The sequence below is a fragment of the Nansenia antarctica genome (genome assembly GCF_963989245.1).
Source record: "Nansenia antarctica genome assembly, chromosome: 6".
NCBI lineage: Eukaryota > Metazoa > Chordata > Actinopteri > Argentiniformes > Microstomatidae > Nansenia > Nansenia antarctica.
The window spans coordinates 8,148,134-8,164,654 of record NC_137676.1 but is presented as its reverse complement, the minus strand read 5'-3'; the positions used below and the strand labels follow the sequence as shown (position 1 = coordinate 8,164,654).

General features: G+C 43.3%; 2 protein-coding genes across 2 annotated transcripts; one reads left to right on the top strand and one right to left on the bottom strand.

The window, feature by feature from the left end:
• Positions 1–341: 341 nt before the first annotated feature.
• Positions 342–11,651, bottom strand: tgm2a (transglutaminase 2, C polypeptide A; the record flags this gene model as incomplete). The annotated part of the gene is made up of 12 exons (XM_080534155.1): positions 342–489; positions 1,530–1,666; positions 2,417–2,577; positions 3,255–3,530; positions 5,651–5,893; positions 8,225–8,328; positions 8,775–8,904; positions 9,684–9,867; positions 10,027–10,155; positions 10,387–10,505; positions 11,118–11,345; positions 11,468–11,651. The coding sequence occupies 12 exons, from the start codon at positions 11,649–11,651 to the stop codon at positions 342–344; spliced, it is 2,043 nt and encodes a 680-aa protein (XP_080390281.1).
• Positions 4,287–5,568, top strand: LOC308159612 (retinaldehyde-binding protein 1-like; the record flags this gene model as incomplete). Its single annotated transcript, XM_080533433.1, has 3 exons — positions 4,287–4,311; positions 4,784–4,944; positions 5,407–5,568. Coding segments are annotated over 3 exons (348 nt in total), but the record flags the coding sequence as incomplete, so codon positions are not given.
• Positions 11,652–16,521: the final 4,870 nt, after the last annotated feature.

The window sequence follows — 16,521 nt, the reverse complement described above, 5'->3', positions numbered from 1 at the left end:
TACTATGACAACTTGCATTAAATACATTATAGTAAGGCAGTGAAACTGAAATATGGCAACAGATTATTATTATTTTTTGTACAAAAGACTGGTAGCTGGTCATACAGTATTAATGAATTCCCCCACAATTAATGAATTAATTGACAATACTTTTAGCCTTACACTAATGTTTGTGCTTCAGGGGAGGCTGGCGGAGGCAGAAATCAGAGGACGGGCTCATTGTAATGCATGGAATGGCATGAGAAATGGTATTGTTTGATACCATTCCTCATTCCATTACATGCATTACAATCAGCCTGTCTGATTTCTACCAGCCTCCCCTGTTGTGGTCATATTCATGATCACGCATTTATGTTGATGTTGAGGAATCCCTTGACATTTATGAGCTTGTCACTGTCAAAGGCCACCAGTAGCTTCCTGGTTCCCACCGTGGTAGGAGTGAACTCTACCTTCACCTTAGCCTCCTGTTTAGGACCCACAGTCCCCACCCTGCAGAGAGAGAGATGGAGGGACGCAGAGATGGAGAGGAGAAAACAGCAAGGTCAGGAAAGGGACAAGGCTAAAGAAAAGAATCACTTGTAAATTTGCAGCGAGAATAAAATATATACATTTATTTTATATAATGTATATAATATAAACGCTTTCTAAAGCTAATTGGCTAAGCCCAGTGCCACAGAGTACTCTTAAGGGCTCTGCACACAGCGTGCGATTTCTGTTGCGCGTCAACATTCCATTTTGAAGTTTGAATGGAAGTCTATGAGAACATCGCATCGCAATGCACACGGCGAAAATTCGATTCCATTCATAACAACAATGGAAATTATGGAACGTTGACCCGCAACAGAAATCGCACGCTGTGTGCAGAGCCCTTTAAGCCCAATGCACACGGCCCCGATTTTGTAGCACCGCCGAACATTCGATTCTCAATTCTTTGAATTATTTCAATTGGTGTGAATGGAGAATCGAATGTTGTCGTGCGATAAAATCGCATCGCACGCTGTGTGCATTGTCTCATTCAAAACAATGGAATCGAATTTGGCGGTGCGACAAAATCGGGGCTGTGTGCATTGGCCTTTAAAGTAACATGTGAGTGAAGGTCTCCCCTTCTGTGAGGCCGGCCCCAGTGGAGGCTGACGGAGATAGAAATCAGAGGACAGACTCATTGTAATGCATTCCTCATTCTGTTCCATGCATTACAATGAGCCCGTCCTCCGATTTCTGCCACCACCAGCCTCCATTGGCTGACCCGCCCTCCCTAGGAACTATCCTTCCAGACAGAGTGCCCAGAAATAGGGAGTGTATGTTTAAAACATGTTGTACTCTCTAAATACCTCATCTTTAAAAAATAAACAACAACATTGAATTAAATCTGAGAAACTGTACTTTGACCCCATAGTTACTGTTTGATTTCAAATCCAAACTGTTAAACTAGTATAGAGCTAAAATAAGACAAAATGTTTCCTCTTTCCAATACTTATGGAGGGCCCTGTATATTAGGCTATACTAGAATAGAAGAGTTAGCAGCGTACTTGTGAGTGAGGGTCTTCCCCCCTGTAAGCCCGGCCCCCTCCACTGTGTAGCAGCAGTCCTGTAGAGACTCAGGTAGAGGGTTCTGGAGGGAGATCTCTGCACTCAGCGTCTGGTCTACTCTAGCCTCACCCAGGACCTGCAGGAGAAGACACCTTAGACTTACTGAGGGTGTGACAGCCAGGGGAGGCTGGTGGAGGTAGACATCGGTGGACGGGCTCATTGTAAATGCATGGAACAGATGTTCCACACATGTTTCATACCATTCCTCATTCTGGTTCCATGCATTGCAATGAACCAATCCTCCGATTTCCACCTCCACCAGCTCCCCTGGTAATATGTCCATAGGAATCCAAATAAACAAATAACTGATACCAGGATCTGCAGAGAGGACAAGTTAGACTTATATTAACAAATACACACTGATTGTACACTGAGAGGTGCAGTAGGTGCACAAGGGACTCCACAGCATTGTTGATCTTATATTACCTCTTTTGTACTAGCTCAGTTAATAGAATAGGGCTGTTGTCCATACAATAGGTTGGTTGGGGTACATGTTATGATTGTTAATGATTGATATTGATAATCAATCATACATATGATTTATGTATGACTGATGTATGCTTGTGTGTGTCTATATCGTTAACCTTTTTATGGTGTGTCTAAGTCTAATTTGTTTTTAGTGTGTTCTGATTGTAACTTGTTTGTAATGTAAGTGTGTCTGCCTATGCAATTTGTTTTGTGATGTGTGTCATCATTGGTAAATTGTCTGAAATTCAGTTTTCTTTGGCTGATGTCTTGTACCAGGTCTCTCTTGAAAAAGAGATTGTATATCGATGAGACTAACCTGAATAAACAATGGGTAAATTAAATTAAATATTGTACACACCTGGATGTTGATGTCAGGATCCTCCAGAACCACAGTCTTCTGGGCCTTCTGGAAATCAAAGGTCTCTGATTCGATGACCATAACCACCAGCCTGATGAGCTTGTCGGAGGTGATGACGCTTCCATACTGAGAGTACTCTAGTTTGAGAGGGATGCGCTTCACTGTGGAACACAACACAAGACTAGGTGTGAGGGTCGGAGTCAGGGTTTAGGGTCTAGCGCTTCACTGTGGAACACAAGACTAGGTGAGAGGGTCAGAGTCAGTGTTCAGGGTCAGCCCCTCCCCCCTCTATGATAATAATATACATTTGAAATGTAAGCCGTGTCAAAAATGTTTAAATTATCTCCATTGTGGGCGCTGCTGATGTGTACAAAACAAATGTCCACTATGGATAATAAAGGCAATTAATTAATCAACCACTCACTCACTCACTCATTTTCCATTTTTGACATTTAGCAGACGCCTTTATCCCAAGCGATTTGTAATACATTTGTCTAAGTAGGTGGATCATCTATCCATCAGTCATCATGAGGAAAACAAATCTATGCTAGTGCCATGGGCAGTCACAATCCTAGAAGAAGGAAGAATAACTTTTTTTTTCTTTCTTTCTTCATATACTTGACATCGACAGTAGAAAGATACACTCACTCACTCCCTCCCTCCCTCTCTCCCTCTCTCTCACTCACTCACTCTCCCACTCTCCCTCCCTCATTCCACCGACCAAAACAAAACAATCAATCCGTAAAACTAAACATTTCTTGGGTGCTGTACTTGTGCTGTACTTGTGTGCTGTACAGTGGTAACTATACAGTAAAGTGGTAACCAAGTCCACACTGACCCTCTCCTGCAAAGAACTGCACCCTGGACTCGTACAGGTGTGCACAGTTGGCCCCTAGTTGTCCGTCGTACGTCACGGCACGGCCGTAGAACATGACGCGGCAGGTCTTGTCCTCCATGGCATTGTTAGTGACGTCTGCGAACACCTCCATGTCGGAGCCCATGGCCATATTAGGAGACAGCTTGATTTTGATGTGCATCCCCGGCTCCTCCCCCAGCTTTTGGAGCTTGTTACGATGCTTGGCTCTCTGGAACACCTGACGCTCCTCCTCCGAACCTAAGGACCATAGAGGAGTTGTTACTGGGGACTGTAAACACACACGCACACACACTGATACTCACTCTCACTCACACGCGCACACACACACACACACACACACACCAAACGGAAAGTAGGCTAACACCACACACACACACACACACACACACACACACACACACATGCCCCAGGTAGCCTAACCCACCTCACACAAGCCAGGTCCGTTCACAGTGACTGAAAACCAGAACTCCGACTCTGGCTGAAAGCAATACAGATGAATAGATATGGACCTGGCCAGACCCTAACCCCAAATCTAACCCATACAGACCCGATCAGACCAGCAGCAGATCAATACCTATGATCAAACCAGCCGGTCATAATGAGAGACAAACATCATCATCATCATCATCCTCATTTCCTTAATTTCCATCATCTCTCCCTCTCTCCCCCTCTCAATTGTCTTCCCTCCAACAAGGACGTCAATGATCGTAGGTTTAGCCAATCACGTCGTGTAATCGTCACTGTCACTCTCTGTTCCAGACCACTATCCTGGGCTCTCCTGTTCTCACTGGCGGGGGTGTTGTGTAATAGATTGAGGGTCAAACCTCTTTTGTTCTCTGGGGTTGCGTCTCTGAATTCTGCTCATTGCTGAAATAGAGAGAATGCTGGTCGTTAATTGTTTTGTTTTTGTAGATGCTTTCAAAGTTGCCCTCACAAAGAGGTCCTTTGTGTTGAAATAGGGCAGCGTTTAGTTTGTAGTTTGCCTGTGCATCCATGGTGTTTTGCTGGCAACAGTCCAGTGATTGCTCTGAGACAGTGTGTGTGTGTGAGTGTGTGTCCTTTCCTTCTTTTTCTCTCTCTCACACACACACATACCCACACACACACTACCACTCTGCTAACCAGTGTGATTACAGTGGGCGGGGGGGGGCTCCCTATCCTGTGAGAGAGGAATGTGAATATGTACTTGCTCCCTGGGGTTAATTGGTGCTCACACATACAAGCACACACAAACACACACACACACACACACACACGCTCACACACACATACACACACACACACACACACACACATACTACTGGGTTAATTGGTTCTCTGTTATTAAGGGGCTACAGGCAGTGGAGCAAAGGTAGTGAAACACTGGTATTATTGTGTTCGGTCACCATGTGAAAGCACCAAGGGCCTCAGCAACATGTGTGTGTGTGTGTGTGTGTGTGTGTGTGTGTGTGTGTGTGTGTGTGTGTGTACGTGTGTGTGTGCGTGCATAGGCTACGTGCGCTTCAGGAGGGACTACCCGGAGCTGTTTGAGAACCTGACCCCAGACGCGGTACGAAGCACCATGGAGGCGGGCTACCCCGACAAGTACGGGCGGGTGGTCCTGCTCTTCAACATCGAGAACTGGGACCTGGAGGAGGTCACCTTCGATGAGGTAGAGTAGAGGAGACAACCAGGAGAGCTCCCACAGGGAAACACATCTCTCATCCCTCTAGTACCAGAGGAGGCTGGTGGAGATAGATAGATAGACACGTGTTTGATACTGGCTCCACGCTGGTGGAACGAGCTTCCCACAGCTGTCAGAACTGCAGAGTCACTCCCCATCTTCTGTCGGAGACTGAAGACCAATCTTTTCAGCCTACCTACCTTAAAAAAACGACTGCCAATGGCCGCTGGCCGGAGCTAGATTACTTTTCCTGCTACGGCTGGTGGATTGATGACTAACTTATTTAGTCAAATGTATTGATTGTAAGTCGCTTTATGAAAAGGCGTCTGCTAAATGCCAAAAATGTAAATGTGAATGTAAAACATTATACCATTCCTCATTCCATTCCATGCATTACAATGCACCCATCCTCTGATTTCACTGTGTGTGTGTGTGTGTGTGTGTGTCCAGACCCTGAGGGCATACTGTGTGATCCTGGAGAAGCTCCTGGAGAACGAGGAGACCCAGATCAATGGGTTTGTCCTGATCGAGAACTTCAAGGGCTTCACCATGCAGCACGCCTCAGGGATCAAACCGTCAGAGCTCAAGAAGATGGTGGACATGATGCAGGTCAGAACAGCACAACACACACACACACACACACACACACACACACACACACACAGTAGGCTGTGACTGCCCCTGCCTGTCCTACCTTCGGGGTATTTGTAGGCGTGTGTGATGTCGTGCCTCTCGTCTATGCCCACGGCCTTGGTGCTGATGCAGTGGCCGACGTCCGTGGTGGACCCGCTCATCTTCACCGAACTGCCGTTAGACAGTATGACGTAGTCCACCACATCAGCGTTCACCTCGGCGAAGACGAACGGAGCGTCGTACTTCATTGTCAGCTCGCCCTCTTTGATCGCCCTCAGAGGGACGGGGCCACAGCAGTGCACACCTGACACAGAGGAGAACTTTTATTTTCCTTTCTATGCCGTGGTCTTATTATTATTATTTTTTTATTTAACCTTTATTTATACAGGTAAAAAACACATGGTTGGATCGTTTGTCTCTGTGTTTGTATCTATTGTGTTCAGTGTTAAAATGGATTTTAAATGAAAAGAACTAGAAATAAACTAATAATAACGTGGATTTATATAGCGCCTTTCATAAAACCCAAGGACGCTTTACAATTCTAAAGTAAATGGTCAGACAGACAAAACAGAAAACAAACAAAAACAAAACAGAAACAGTGACTAGGGGCCAAAGGCCTTGGTGAGGAGAATGATGATGGAGGGATAGCAGTTCTCAGAGGAACGAGTCGAACACAAACACACACACACACACACACACACACATTTTAATCATTTATTTATGTCCACATAGAGACAAGTATACAGGGACACAAATACTGAAGGCACAGATGGGATGCATTCACAAACAGACATGGACAATGTCTTTCACATACAACAGGACAAGACTCCTGTTACTCGGGTACAAGTAACACCGTCTCCGCCATATATGGCGGCTGCCAATAATCGCAGAGACAGAGCAATACTTGCTGAGCCTTTTTGCTTCTCCCTTGGACATTCCCAGTAGACGTAGTCCTCTGACAACCAATCTGTGCACATGTCCAAGGCTGTCAAATATAAAGACTAATAGCGTACACCTATAGCCTAGCTCTGAGATGGTATTTACAAGCTGCTGGTATTTCATGACCTTAGTCATGAAGGCTTCCTCTAGGCTTATATCAAAGGTGCACGCTACCTCTAATACAGACACCACACACACACACACACACACAGAAATTAGAAATTCTATCTTGTAAGCTTGGTCGGGAAAGAACACTGAACCTATGCCAGCACAAAGTAAAACTGGGATGGGGTCTTATTTCAGACCTCCTGGTTAAGTCTTCATTAATTACACCTTGCAAGGCATGTTTTGATAGGGGTAGAGTTACAACTGACCTCAATACTTCTAGTGAGTAAGCAAGGTGGAGGTGGTATGGACGGTATTGACAGAAATAAACTGGTATAAGCTTAAACACAGAATTCACCCAGTATTACCTTATACTGTACCTGCCCAACCCGAGTAGCCTTGTGGGCAGAAACACATGAGTCAGAACAGCCCCATCAGGGGGGAACCTACCACTCTGTTTCTGTCTCAGGGGGGAACCTACCACTCTGTTTCTGTCTCAGGGGGGAACCTACCACTCTGTTTCTGTCTCAGGGGGGAACCTACCACTCTGTTTCTGTCTCAGGGGGGAACCTACCACTCTGTTTCTGTGTCAGGGGGGAACCTACCACTCTGTTTCTGTCTCAGGGGGGAACCTACCACTCTGTTTCTGTGTCAGGGGGGAACCTACCACTCTGTTTCTGTGTCAGGGGGGAACCTACCACTCTGTTTCTGTCAGGGGGGAACCTACCACTCTGTTTCTGTGTCAGGGGGGAACCTACCACTCTGTTTCTGTCTCAGGGGGGAACCTACCACTCTGTTTCTGTCAGGGGGGAACCTACCACTCTGTTTCTGTGTCAGGGGGGAACCTACCACTCTGTTTCTGTCTCAGGGGGGAACCTACCACTCTGTTTCTGTCTCAGGGGGGAACCTACCACTCTGTTTCTGTCAGGGGGGAACCTACCACTCTGTTTCTGTGTCAGGGGGGAACCTACCACTCTGTTTCTGTCTCAGGGGGGAACCTACCACTCTGTGTCTGTGTCAGGGGGGAACCTACCACTCTGTTTCTGTCTCAGGGGGGAACCTACCACTCTGTTTCTGTCTCAGGGGGGAACCTACCACTCTGTTTCTGTCTCAGGGGGGAACCTACCACTCTGTTTCTGTCTCAGGGGGGAACCTACCACTCTGTTTCTGTCGCCACTTCAGGCAGCTTCATGTACCCTGGCAATGAATACTTCCACAAGGTAATCATAATAAACCATGCTCATAAGACGACCACGTAGAGAGATAGTTTTGGGCTCCTGTGTCAGGGGAGGCTGGTGGAGGCCCAAATCTGAGGACGGGCTCACTGTAAAGCATGGAATGGAATTAGGAATGGTATCAACTATTCCTATTCTGTTCCATGTATTACCTTGAGCCCGTCCTCCGATTTCTACCTCCACTACCAGCCTCCAATGGTGACAACTTACAAAAAATATTAAAGGAATGACACAGTTACTACACTGGTATAAGCCGTGTATTGTAGAGTATAATGGTGTTTTCAGCGTATTGTATAGTGTAATGATGTTTGCAGCATATTGTAGAGTGTAATGATGTTTGTATTGAATGGGCTCACCATCACTCATCTCCTGGGGGGTGGGGTCGCTGGCCTGCCAGCCGTTGTACTCTGAAGTGAGGTCAGGACGAGTCATCCAGCTGTCTACCCACACGTGGAAGTTCCTAGATATATAGTACATACAACATACAGTAGAGCATGTGTGTTATTTCAGTGTGTTTACGTTTGCCATTGTTTCAAGCCAAGTCAGGTCAAGTCCAGTCAATCTAAAGTGGTTTTCATATTATACTATAGTACGTACTAGTGCCGATAGTGTAGTGAAAATCTGTAGAGGCTGGTGGAGGTAGAAGTTGGAGGACGGGCTCAATGTAATGCATGGTGTGTTTCATACCATTCCTCATTATGTTCCATGCATTACAATGATCCTGTCCTCCGATTTCTACCTCCACCAGCAAATCTGGTGCAGTCTCAAAACATGTTGCATGTTTTTGCATTTGTTGCATTGTTAGTACACTTAACACTTTGATACTTTAAATACAACACACTTCCATATTCTCACAGTTACAGACCATAACAGAGGTTTTTACTGAGTGTTTCTGGTCCTGCTCACCATATGGAATCAGAATGGATGTTTTCTCCATCTTCGTCATAAAGGCTTTCTATCACGAGGTTGCAGTTGGTGTCGTGGGCTGAGCCAAAGTTAGTCACCACTCGACAGGGGATACCCAGTGCCCGTGACACTTGGGAACAGAAGAAGAGAGACAAGTCAGCATTTTCTCATCATATCAACAGACAACAGAGGAAGACATGCATTAACACTTGAGATAGCTTGTCACATAGAGATAGATAATGATCACATCACAGGTCATAGAGGCCATGTACCAGACCAACATAGTTGGCACTGAAGTCATAATCTAAAATTAATTCACTGCTACTTTCTAGTTAAGTCACACTTGTTTCAAAGCCAGGGTAAGGCATAATTCAGGTGGTGCTTGTAGCTTTGAGACTAACATTAATATCACATTTATGTTACTCCTATTTCAATATTAGCAAATCAAAAGGATTATGCTGATAAAGCAATGGTTTCATGAAACCACTATAGTTTAGATCTAAATTATGCTCTACTGACATTAAACCACTATAGTTTAGATCTACATTATGCTCTACTAACGTTACTGACGATTGAGTTCTTCAAACGTAATACATCAACATGACAATACACAATGGAACATTTTTCATTCTAATTTCCGAACCCAGATTCTAGTGAGACTACTCCCTAAAGTATAATGTTTAATAATGTTCATTGTTGTATTTGAGTCCAAAAGACACTGTGAAATAGTTTACTGTACTGCTTTACAAAACAAGAAGCAAGAGACTGCAGGTGTCGAACAAGGGAGGTAGAAATCAGGTTCATTGGATGGGCTCATTGTAATGCATGGGACAGAATGAGGAATGGTATCAAACGCAGATGTTTGATACCTTCACTAGCCTCCACTGGTGTAGACATAGGATGTCATACCTGTGCATGCTACAGCAGCAAAGACCCAGCACTGGGCGTAGCGTACACCTTTATACTGGTCCTCAACCCACTGGTGGAGGATAGCACTGCTGCCTGTCCAGCGAGTCGGACGCATGCCGTCAGAGTAGTCCCCCCTCCACCTCCCCTCCAACACACCCTCATTCCCATCGTCAGAACTATTCACCTGGTCAGAGAAGGGGGAGAACGAATGGATGAATGGATGGATAGATGGATGGATGGATAGATGGAAGCATAAATGAATGAATGCATGAATGAATGGATGCAGAAATGAGTGAATGAATTGAGTGTAATTGATAGTGTGAACTAGGGGTAAGGCACCTACCATGGCACTTATAACCCTGCTGACGTAGATGGGGTTCCTCCTGCCAGAGCAGTCTGCGTCCGCGTCTGCCAAGAACTTACGGTTCTTATCCAGGATCTTCAGACAGATGTCCAGGATCCCACTCTCAAACTGCACAGGGAAGCAGAACCGTTGGTATTAATGAAGCTGGATTGAATTGAATTGAATTGAAATTGGTGAATGAAATGATTCACAACACTACATAGATTAGAAAATAATAGAATACATCTGTATTTCCAACCAAAGCTAATAAAAAATAGGGTACATCATACTAAACATCATACATTGTACATATCCATCAATGTACTCATGTGTAAAGTGTAGGTGTAAAGTGTAAAGTACCTGTCCGTACACCCAGGGTCTGGACTTGATCCGTGTAGATGATCCGTTGTAGATGAGACCATCCTGCGCTAACACATACTCCTGTCTCTTGGCTTCACTCTTCATATAAACAGCATCACCTGAAGGCAGGGGGGAAAGCACATGATCTTTATTTATTATAATAATAATAGTCATGTGTTTTATTTGTAAAGCGCTTCATTTAATCAATCTCAACGTGCATAGAACTGAGAGCATTTAAAACTATAGAAAACAGAACACTATAGCAGACTACAGGTATTTCTGTGGTAACTAAGAAGACTACAGGTATTTCTGTGGTAACTATTGGTCCTCGGTAGAAGACTACAGATATTGCTGTGGTAACTAAGAAGACTACAGGTATTTCTGTGGTAACTATCGGTCCTTGTTAGAAATAGTAAACCTATTTGTTTTCTTTCAAATACTGCACATGATCTGCACATGATCTGGCTCACTTGGGGCACAGAGTGTGTGGGCATTTTTAGGATGATTTTAATGGTTCCAGTTCCATTGTGCCAGTAAAAGCTAAATCAAACACTTTAAATAATGCACCTTATTCAAAAGCCAACAATATACCATTTTGACTATGGTCTGGTATCAGATTAAAGATGGGTTCTAGAATATTCAGTAGTCTCTGGTGTGATGATTAATAGATAGATAATAGTAAAAATAGTAAATAATAGGTAAATAGAGCCACAGTAAATAGTGTGCCTCACCCGCAGACCAAGGGTTGAACAGCAGGATGAACTCCCCCAGGTGGACCTTCTTGACCTGGTCCAGGGTCAGGCGGTACAGGCCGATGGGGGCATCTGGAGCAGAACTGATGGACAGAGAAACCGTGTTTCCAGAGGGAATGGTAGCAGACGCACTCCAGGCTGTGTTGACTGTGGAGTCAGTCAGGCTGAAGGAAACCTTGGTACCTGACTCCTCTCTAGGTAAGGGCCCTGCAGAGAGAGAGGGGGAGAGAGAGAGAGAGAGAGAGAGAGAGAGAGAGTGACATACAGAGAACCTGCGGTATTCTAGAACCTGTGGTATTCTAAAACCTGCTGTAATATGGCTTCCATACCAGTTTCAGCTGTGAGTGTGAGGCTGCTGGCCCCCGCCTGTACCGGTTGACTGCCAGGCTTCAGGTGTAGAGTGATAGTGAATGGCTGGCCTCTCCTCACTATTAGACGGTCTACTCCATTCAACTCTGTACGGTGGTTTGTGTTGTTGACCGTACATTCAAAATCACAACGTTCGATATCCATACCTGTTAAAGAAGGAACCTTTTCCATTACAGTGCTGTGAAAAAAGTATTTGCCCCCTTCCCAATTTCGTCTGTTTTTGCATGTTTGTCACACTTAAATGTTTCAGAACATCAAACCAATTTTAATATTACACAAAGATAACCTGAGTAAATAGAAAATGCAGTTTTTAAATGATGATTTCATGTATTAAGGGAAAAATGCTATCCAACCCAACTGGCCCTATGTGAAACATAATTGCCCCCCCTTAACAACCAACCAATTAAACACATTTGTTTGAAAGCTGAGTTCAATTTCACAAGCAACACCCAGGCCTAATTACTGCCAGACCTGTTCAATCTAGAAATCACTTAAATAGAACCTGTCTGACCAAGTGAAGTAGCCTAAAAGATCTTAAAAAGCAGCACATGATGCCTCAATCCAAAGAAATTTAAGAACAGATGAGAAACTGTTCAAGAAAAGAAAAGTCAATGACATCTATCAACCTGGAAAGGGTTACAAATCCATTTCTAAGGCTTTGGGACTCCAGCGAACCACAGTGAGAGCAATTATCTACAAATAAAGAACATTTGGAACAGTGGTGAACCGGTGGCCGGCCTACCAAAATTACTCCAAGAGCACAATGAGACGACTCATCCAGGAGGTCACAAAAGAACCCAGACGGACATCTAAAGAACTGCAGGCCTCACTCAGTTAAGGTCAGTGTTCATGATTCCACAATAAGAAAGAGACTGGGCAAAAATGGCATCCATGGGAGAGTGCCAAGGCGAAAACCACTGCTGAGCAAAAAGAACACAAAGGCTTGTCTCACATTTGCCAAAAACCATCTTGATGACCCCCCAACATTTGGGGAAAATAATTATTCTGTGGACGGATGAGTCAAAAGTGGAACTTTTTGGAAGGGGTGGGTCCTGTTACATTTGGCGTAAACCTAACACAGTATTCCATAATAAAAACATCATACCAACAGTCAAACATGGAGGTGGTAATGTGATGGTCTGGGGCTGCTTTACTGCTTCAGGACCTGGACAACTTGTCATAATTGATGGAATCATGAATTCTGCTCTCTACCAGAAAATCCTGAAGGAGAATGTCCGGCCATCAGTTCGGGACCTCTAGCTCAAGCGCCCTTGGGTTATGCAGCAGGGCAATGATCACACACCAGCAAGTCCACCTCTGAATGGCTCAAGAAAAACAAAATGAAGGTTTTGGAGTGGACCTAGTCAAAGTCCGGACTTAAATCCGATTGAGATGCTGTGGTATGACCTTAAACAGGCTCGAAGACCCTCCAATGTGGCTGAATTAAAAAAAAATCTGCAAAGAACAGTGGGCCAAAATTCCTCCACAGCGATGTGAAAGACTCATTGCCAGTGATCGCAAACGTTTGCTTGCAGTTGTTGCCGCTAAGGGTGGTCCAACCAGTTATTAGGATTAGGGGGCAATTACTTTTTCACATGGGTGATATATGTTTTGAATAACTCTTTGACTTCAATAAATGGAATGATCATTTAAAAACTACATTTTCTATTTACTCAGGTTATCTTTGTGTTAAAATTGGTTTGATGATCTGAAACATTTAAGTGTGACAAACATGTAAAAACCGATGAAATTGGGAAGGGGCAAATACTTTTTCACAGCACTGTACATTTTAGTAATTTAGCAGACGCTCTTATCCAGAGTGACTTACAATAAGGATCACTTAAAATCACAAGCTTTGCAAGTAAGCCTTTCTACAGGAATAAGTGCCACAAACAGTCACAGTGCTAGAGGAAGGGAAGAAAACTATTGAACATAAACAGTATGTGAGGCTGTTAGTGGTTAGTTCATTCTCCATTTTGAGTTTATACAGTACATACAGCTTACAGCAGTGCAGAAGTAAAGCATCGTAGTAGTGAGGAAGAACACTTGTGAACATATATTAATTTCATAAATGTACAGTACTTCACAATCTCTCATCTCTAATAATAATAATAATAACTTTTATTTGTATAGCACTTTTCCTGCAAACGTTGCAGCTCAAAGGGCTTTAATCATTATATAATCATAATTAAATTATTTAGTGATTTAAAGGCAATATAAAAAGATGGGTTTTTAGTCTTGACTTTAAAATATTTGCTGAGGTTGCATCCCTAATGTAAACTGGCAGTGCATTCCACAATTTGGGTGCATAAAATGAGAATGCAGCCTCACCAAATCTCCTCTTTAGTACATGTGGAACACAGAGAAAGCCAGCGTCAGAAGACCTGAGAGCTTGATTGGGCTCGATATTTGCTGATATGCTAGCAAAAGGTCTTTCAGATATTCTGGTGCTGTGCCAGTGAGAACTTTATAAACAAGCAGAAGTTAATCTCTAACTACAAGCAGTCATTTTCACTCCATTATTACCAGAGATTATTACCAAGTACTAAGGTCAGTTAACTTCTCCAGGCCACATTTCACTATTGACATTCATATTGCATACAACCTGTCACCCTATGGACATGGCATGTCAAGTAAAAAACAATGGCTAATCTTTCAAGAACCAATTAGCGGTTATCTCTTTTCAACACATCATGGACACACACACACACACACACACACACACACACCTACACACACACACACACACACCTACACACACACACACACACACACACACACACACACACACACACACACACACACACACAAACACACACATAGACTGAACAGGCTTGTTTGTTTTACAGTACCTTGCTCCATGCTGTCAGACAGAGCCTGTCTGTCTAGTGGTGGGTGGTTCTGAATGGAAGCGCTGCACTGAGAGGACTTCTCCTTTCTGATCCTGCGCTGCCCTTGCTGCGGTATTTGTAGCATGTGTAACTTGACCGCTTTCTCACACCACCACACACCGTCCCCCTTTTGAAGCTGTTTTTAGGCATGACAGATCCTTTCACAATATGTCTTCCTTGCATGAAAGTGTCTAAATGTGAAATAGATTACACTACATTACAGATTACAGTAGTTCTAATGAAGTTCTAAGGAGACTTCCTCTACTATGATCACATAATTAATAACAACTCGATGGGCCCAACTTCACACTACACTAGCCATTGATAATACAACTGTTGCAACTGCAACTGCTCACATGTTGGAACTGGTAATGGTTAGTTAGTTAGCTAGACAATAGATATTTTTTACACTAAGGATCCCAAAGTTTAACTTTACTTTGACTAATTTTCATTTTCAAAATCAAAGATTATAATTGAAGGATCCAAAATTAAATAAATAATTTCTCAAATTCAAGGTTAAAGCAACTCCCTCCCCACAACATAACATAACAGTATTAATCACAATGCCACACATCAAATTAATTCAGAAGAAAATAAATGCTCTTCCTAGTTGGTGAAAAAGTAAGTAATTGTATTCTATTTTATTCTAGACTGGGAGGAAGTTGTCCCCATGTTGGGGCACTGTTTTTGCCTTGGCTACACTTATTATGGCATCAACCAGCATCTCCTGTGCCTGAAATAAAGCCTGTACCAAACAGGCAGACATGGTGAAGGACATTAAGTTCTACACAGCAAAGCAAAAAGAAAGAGTCGTCAGAAAAAAGTGGAGGGCAGTTCCGAAGATAAAAGAAGAACATCAATCACAGCTCCTTGAAATGTTGGCCACTGGAGAACTGCCCGTTGGTCTCAGCACTGAAGGGGCCCACACAGTTGACCATTTTCATCCTCTCTGCGGATGGCATGAAGCCACAGATCTCTGCTTTTCCTGAAAACGGTAAACCGTGGGAGAAATATGCTCTGAAAGCCTTACCAGGAGAAAGGCATTAAAAGCAGTGGGTTTGAACAGGGTCAGCAGGAAGAACAGTGGGTGGTCGTGGTGACAAAGGCAATTGCACAATAGTCAGATCTACACACGGTGGGTTAGCCTGATTCCTGAACACTGCTGAAAATAACGTTTTATCTCCAGTGTTGTTAATTTCACAGGACATACTAGTTATTTAAGAATGCACTTCACTGCAAGAAGAATACTGTTGCATTAAAAAAAGCTTTCCTGATTGACAAGTCTCCTGAGTTAGTGGTTGTGTCCCGTCTGGGGACACAAAGAGTCCTGCTCTTCTGCTTCTCATCCTGTTAGTTGTCTTACAGTTTTTCTCTATCGCTTTAACACTAACATCGGACCCTCAAACACAATGATCAAAACCTGAAACTGGTGTATTTTATCCCACACCACTTCTTCACAATGACAAACACATTTCTTGCTTATCACTCATTTTGCAGCTCTAAACCACACACTAAATACAATTCTCTACATTTGGCACAATCTTCCATGATAACATTTCTTGAGTTTAAAGTCTGGATTTCTGAGAAAAAAAAGTCAGAAATACCTTCTGAGAAAAAACTCAGAATTTACTTCTGAGAAAAAAACTCAGAATTTCTGAGATTTAAGTCAGAATTTATTAGAAACAAATTCAGTTGAGTGTTTATTGGTCCTATGGTTAAAATGGATGACATGAATGCTCTTATCAAGTTGTACTGAAATTGGATTTAGTAATAAGGACATTCTTTGTCTATCGGGAAGTGGCCAAATGCAAGGCTATCGTTGGATGCATTTCTCCAAATCTTTTTTTATTTCTGTTTTTCTCAGACATTCTGAAAATGCTCTCAGAAATTCTGACTTTTAACTCAGAATATAACCCTCCCCCCTTTCGGGAGAAAAAAAGAACTCAGTTGGTGTCCCTAATACCCTAATGTGTACAGTATTTCCAAATTTAAAAAACCGTTCTATTCTTATATTTGTGTGTTTTATATTTGAGTATGAAAACATAACAGTTTATAACAGGCTACTGTACGTATGTAGTGTAGCACTGAAAATGCTTAACGCCTGCTGGCAGTCTTATCGTAGT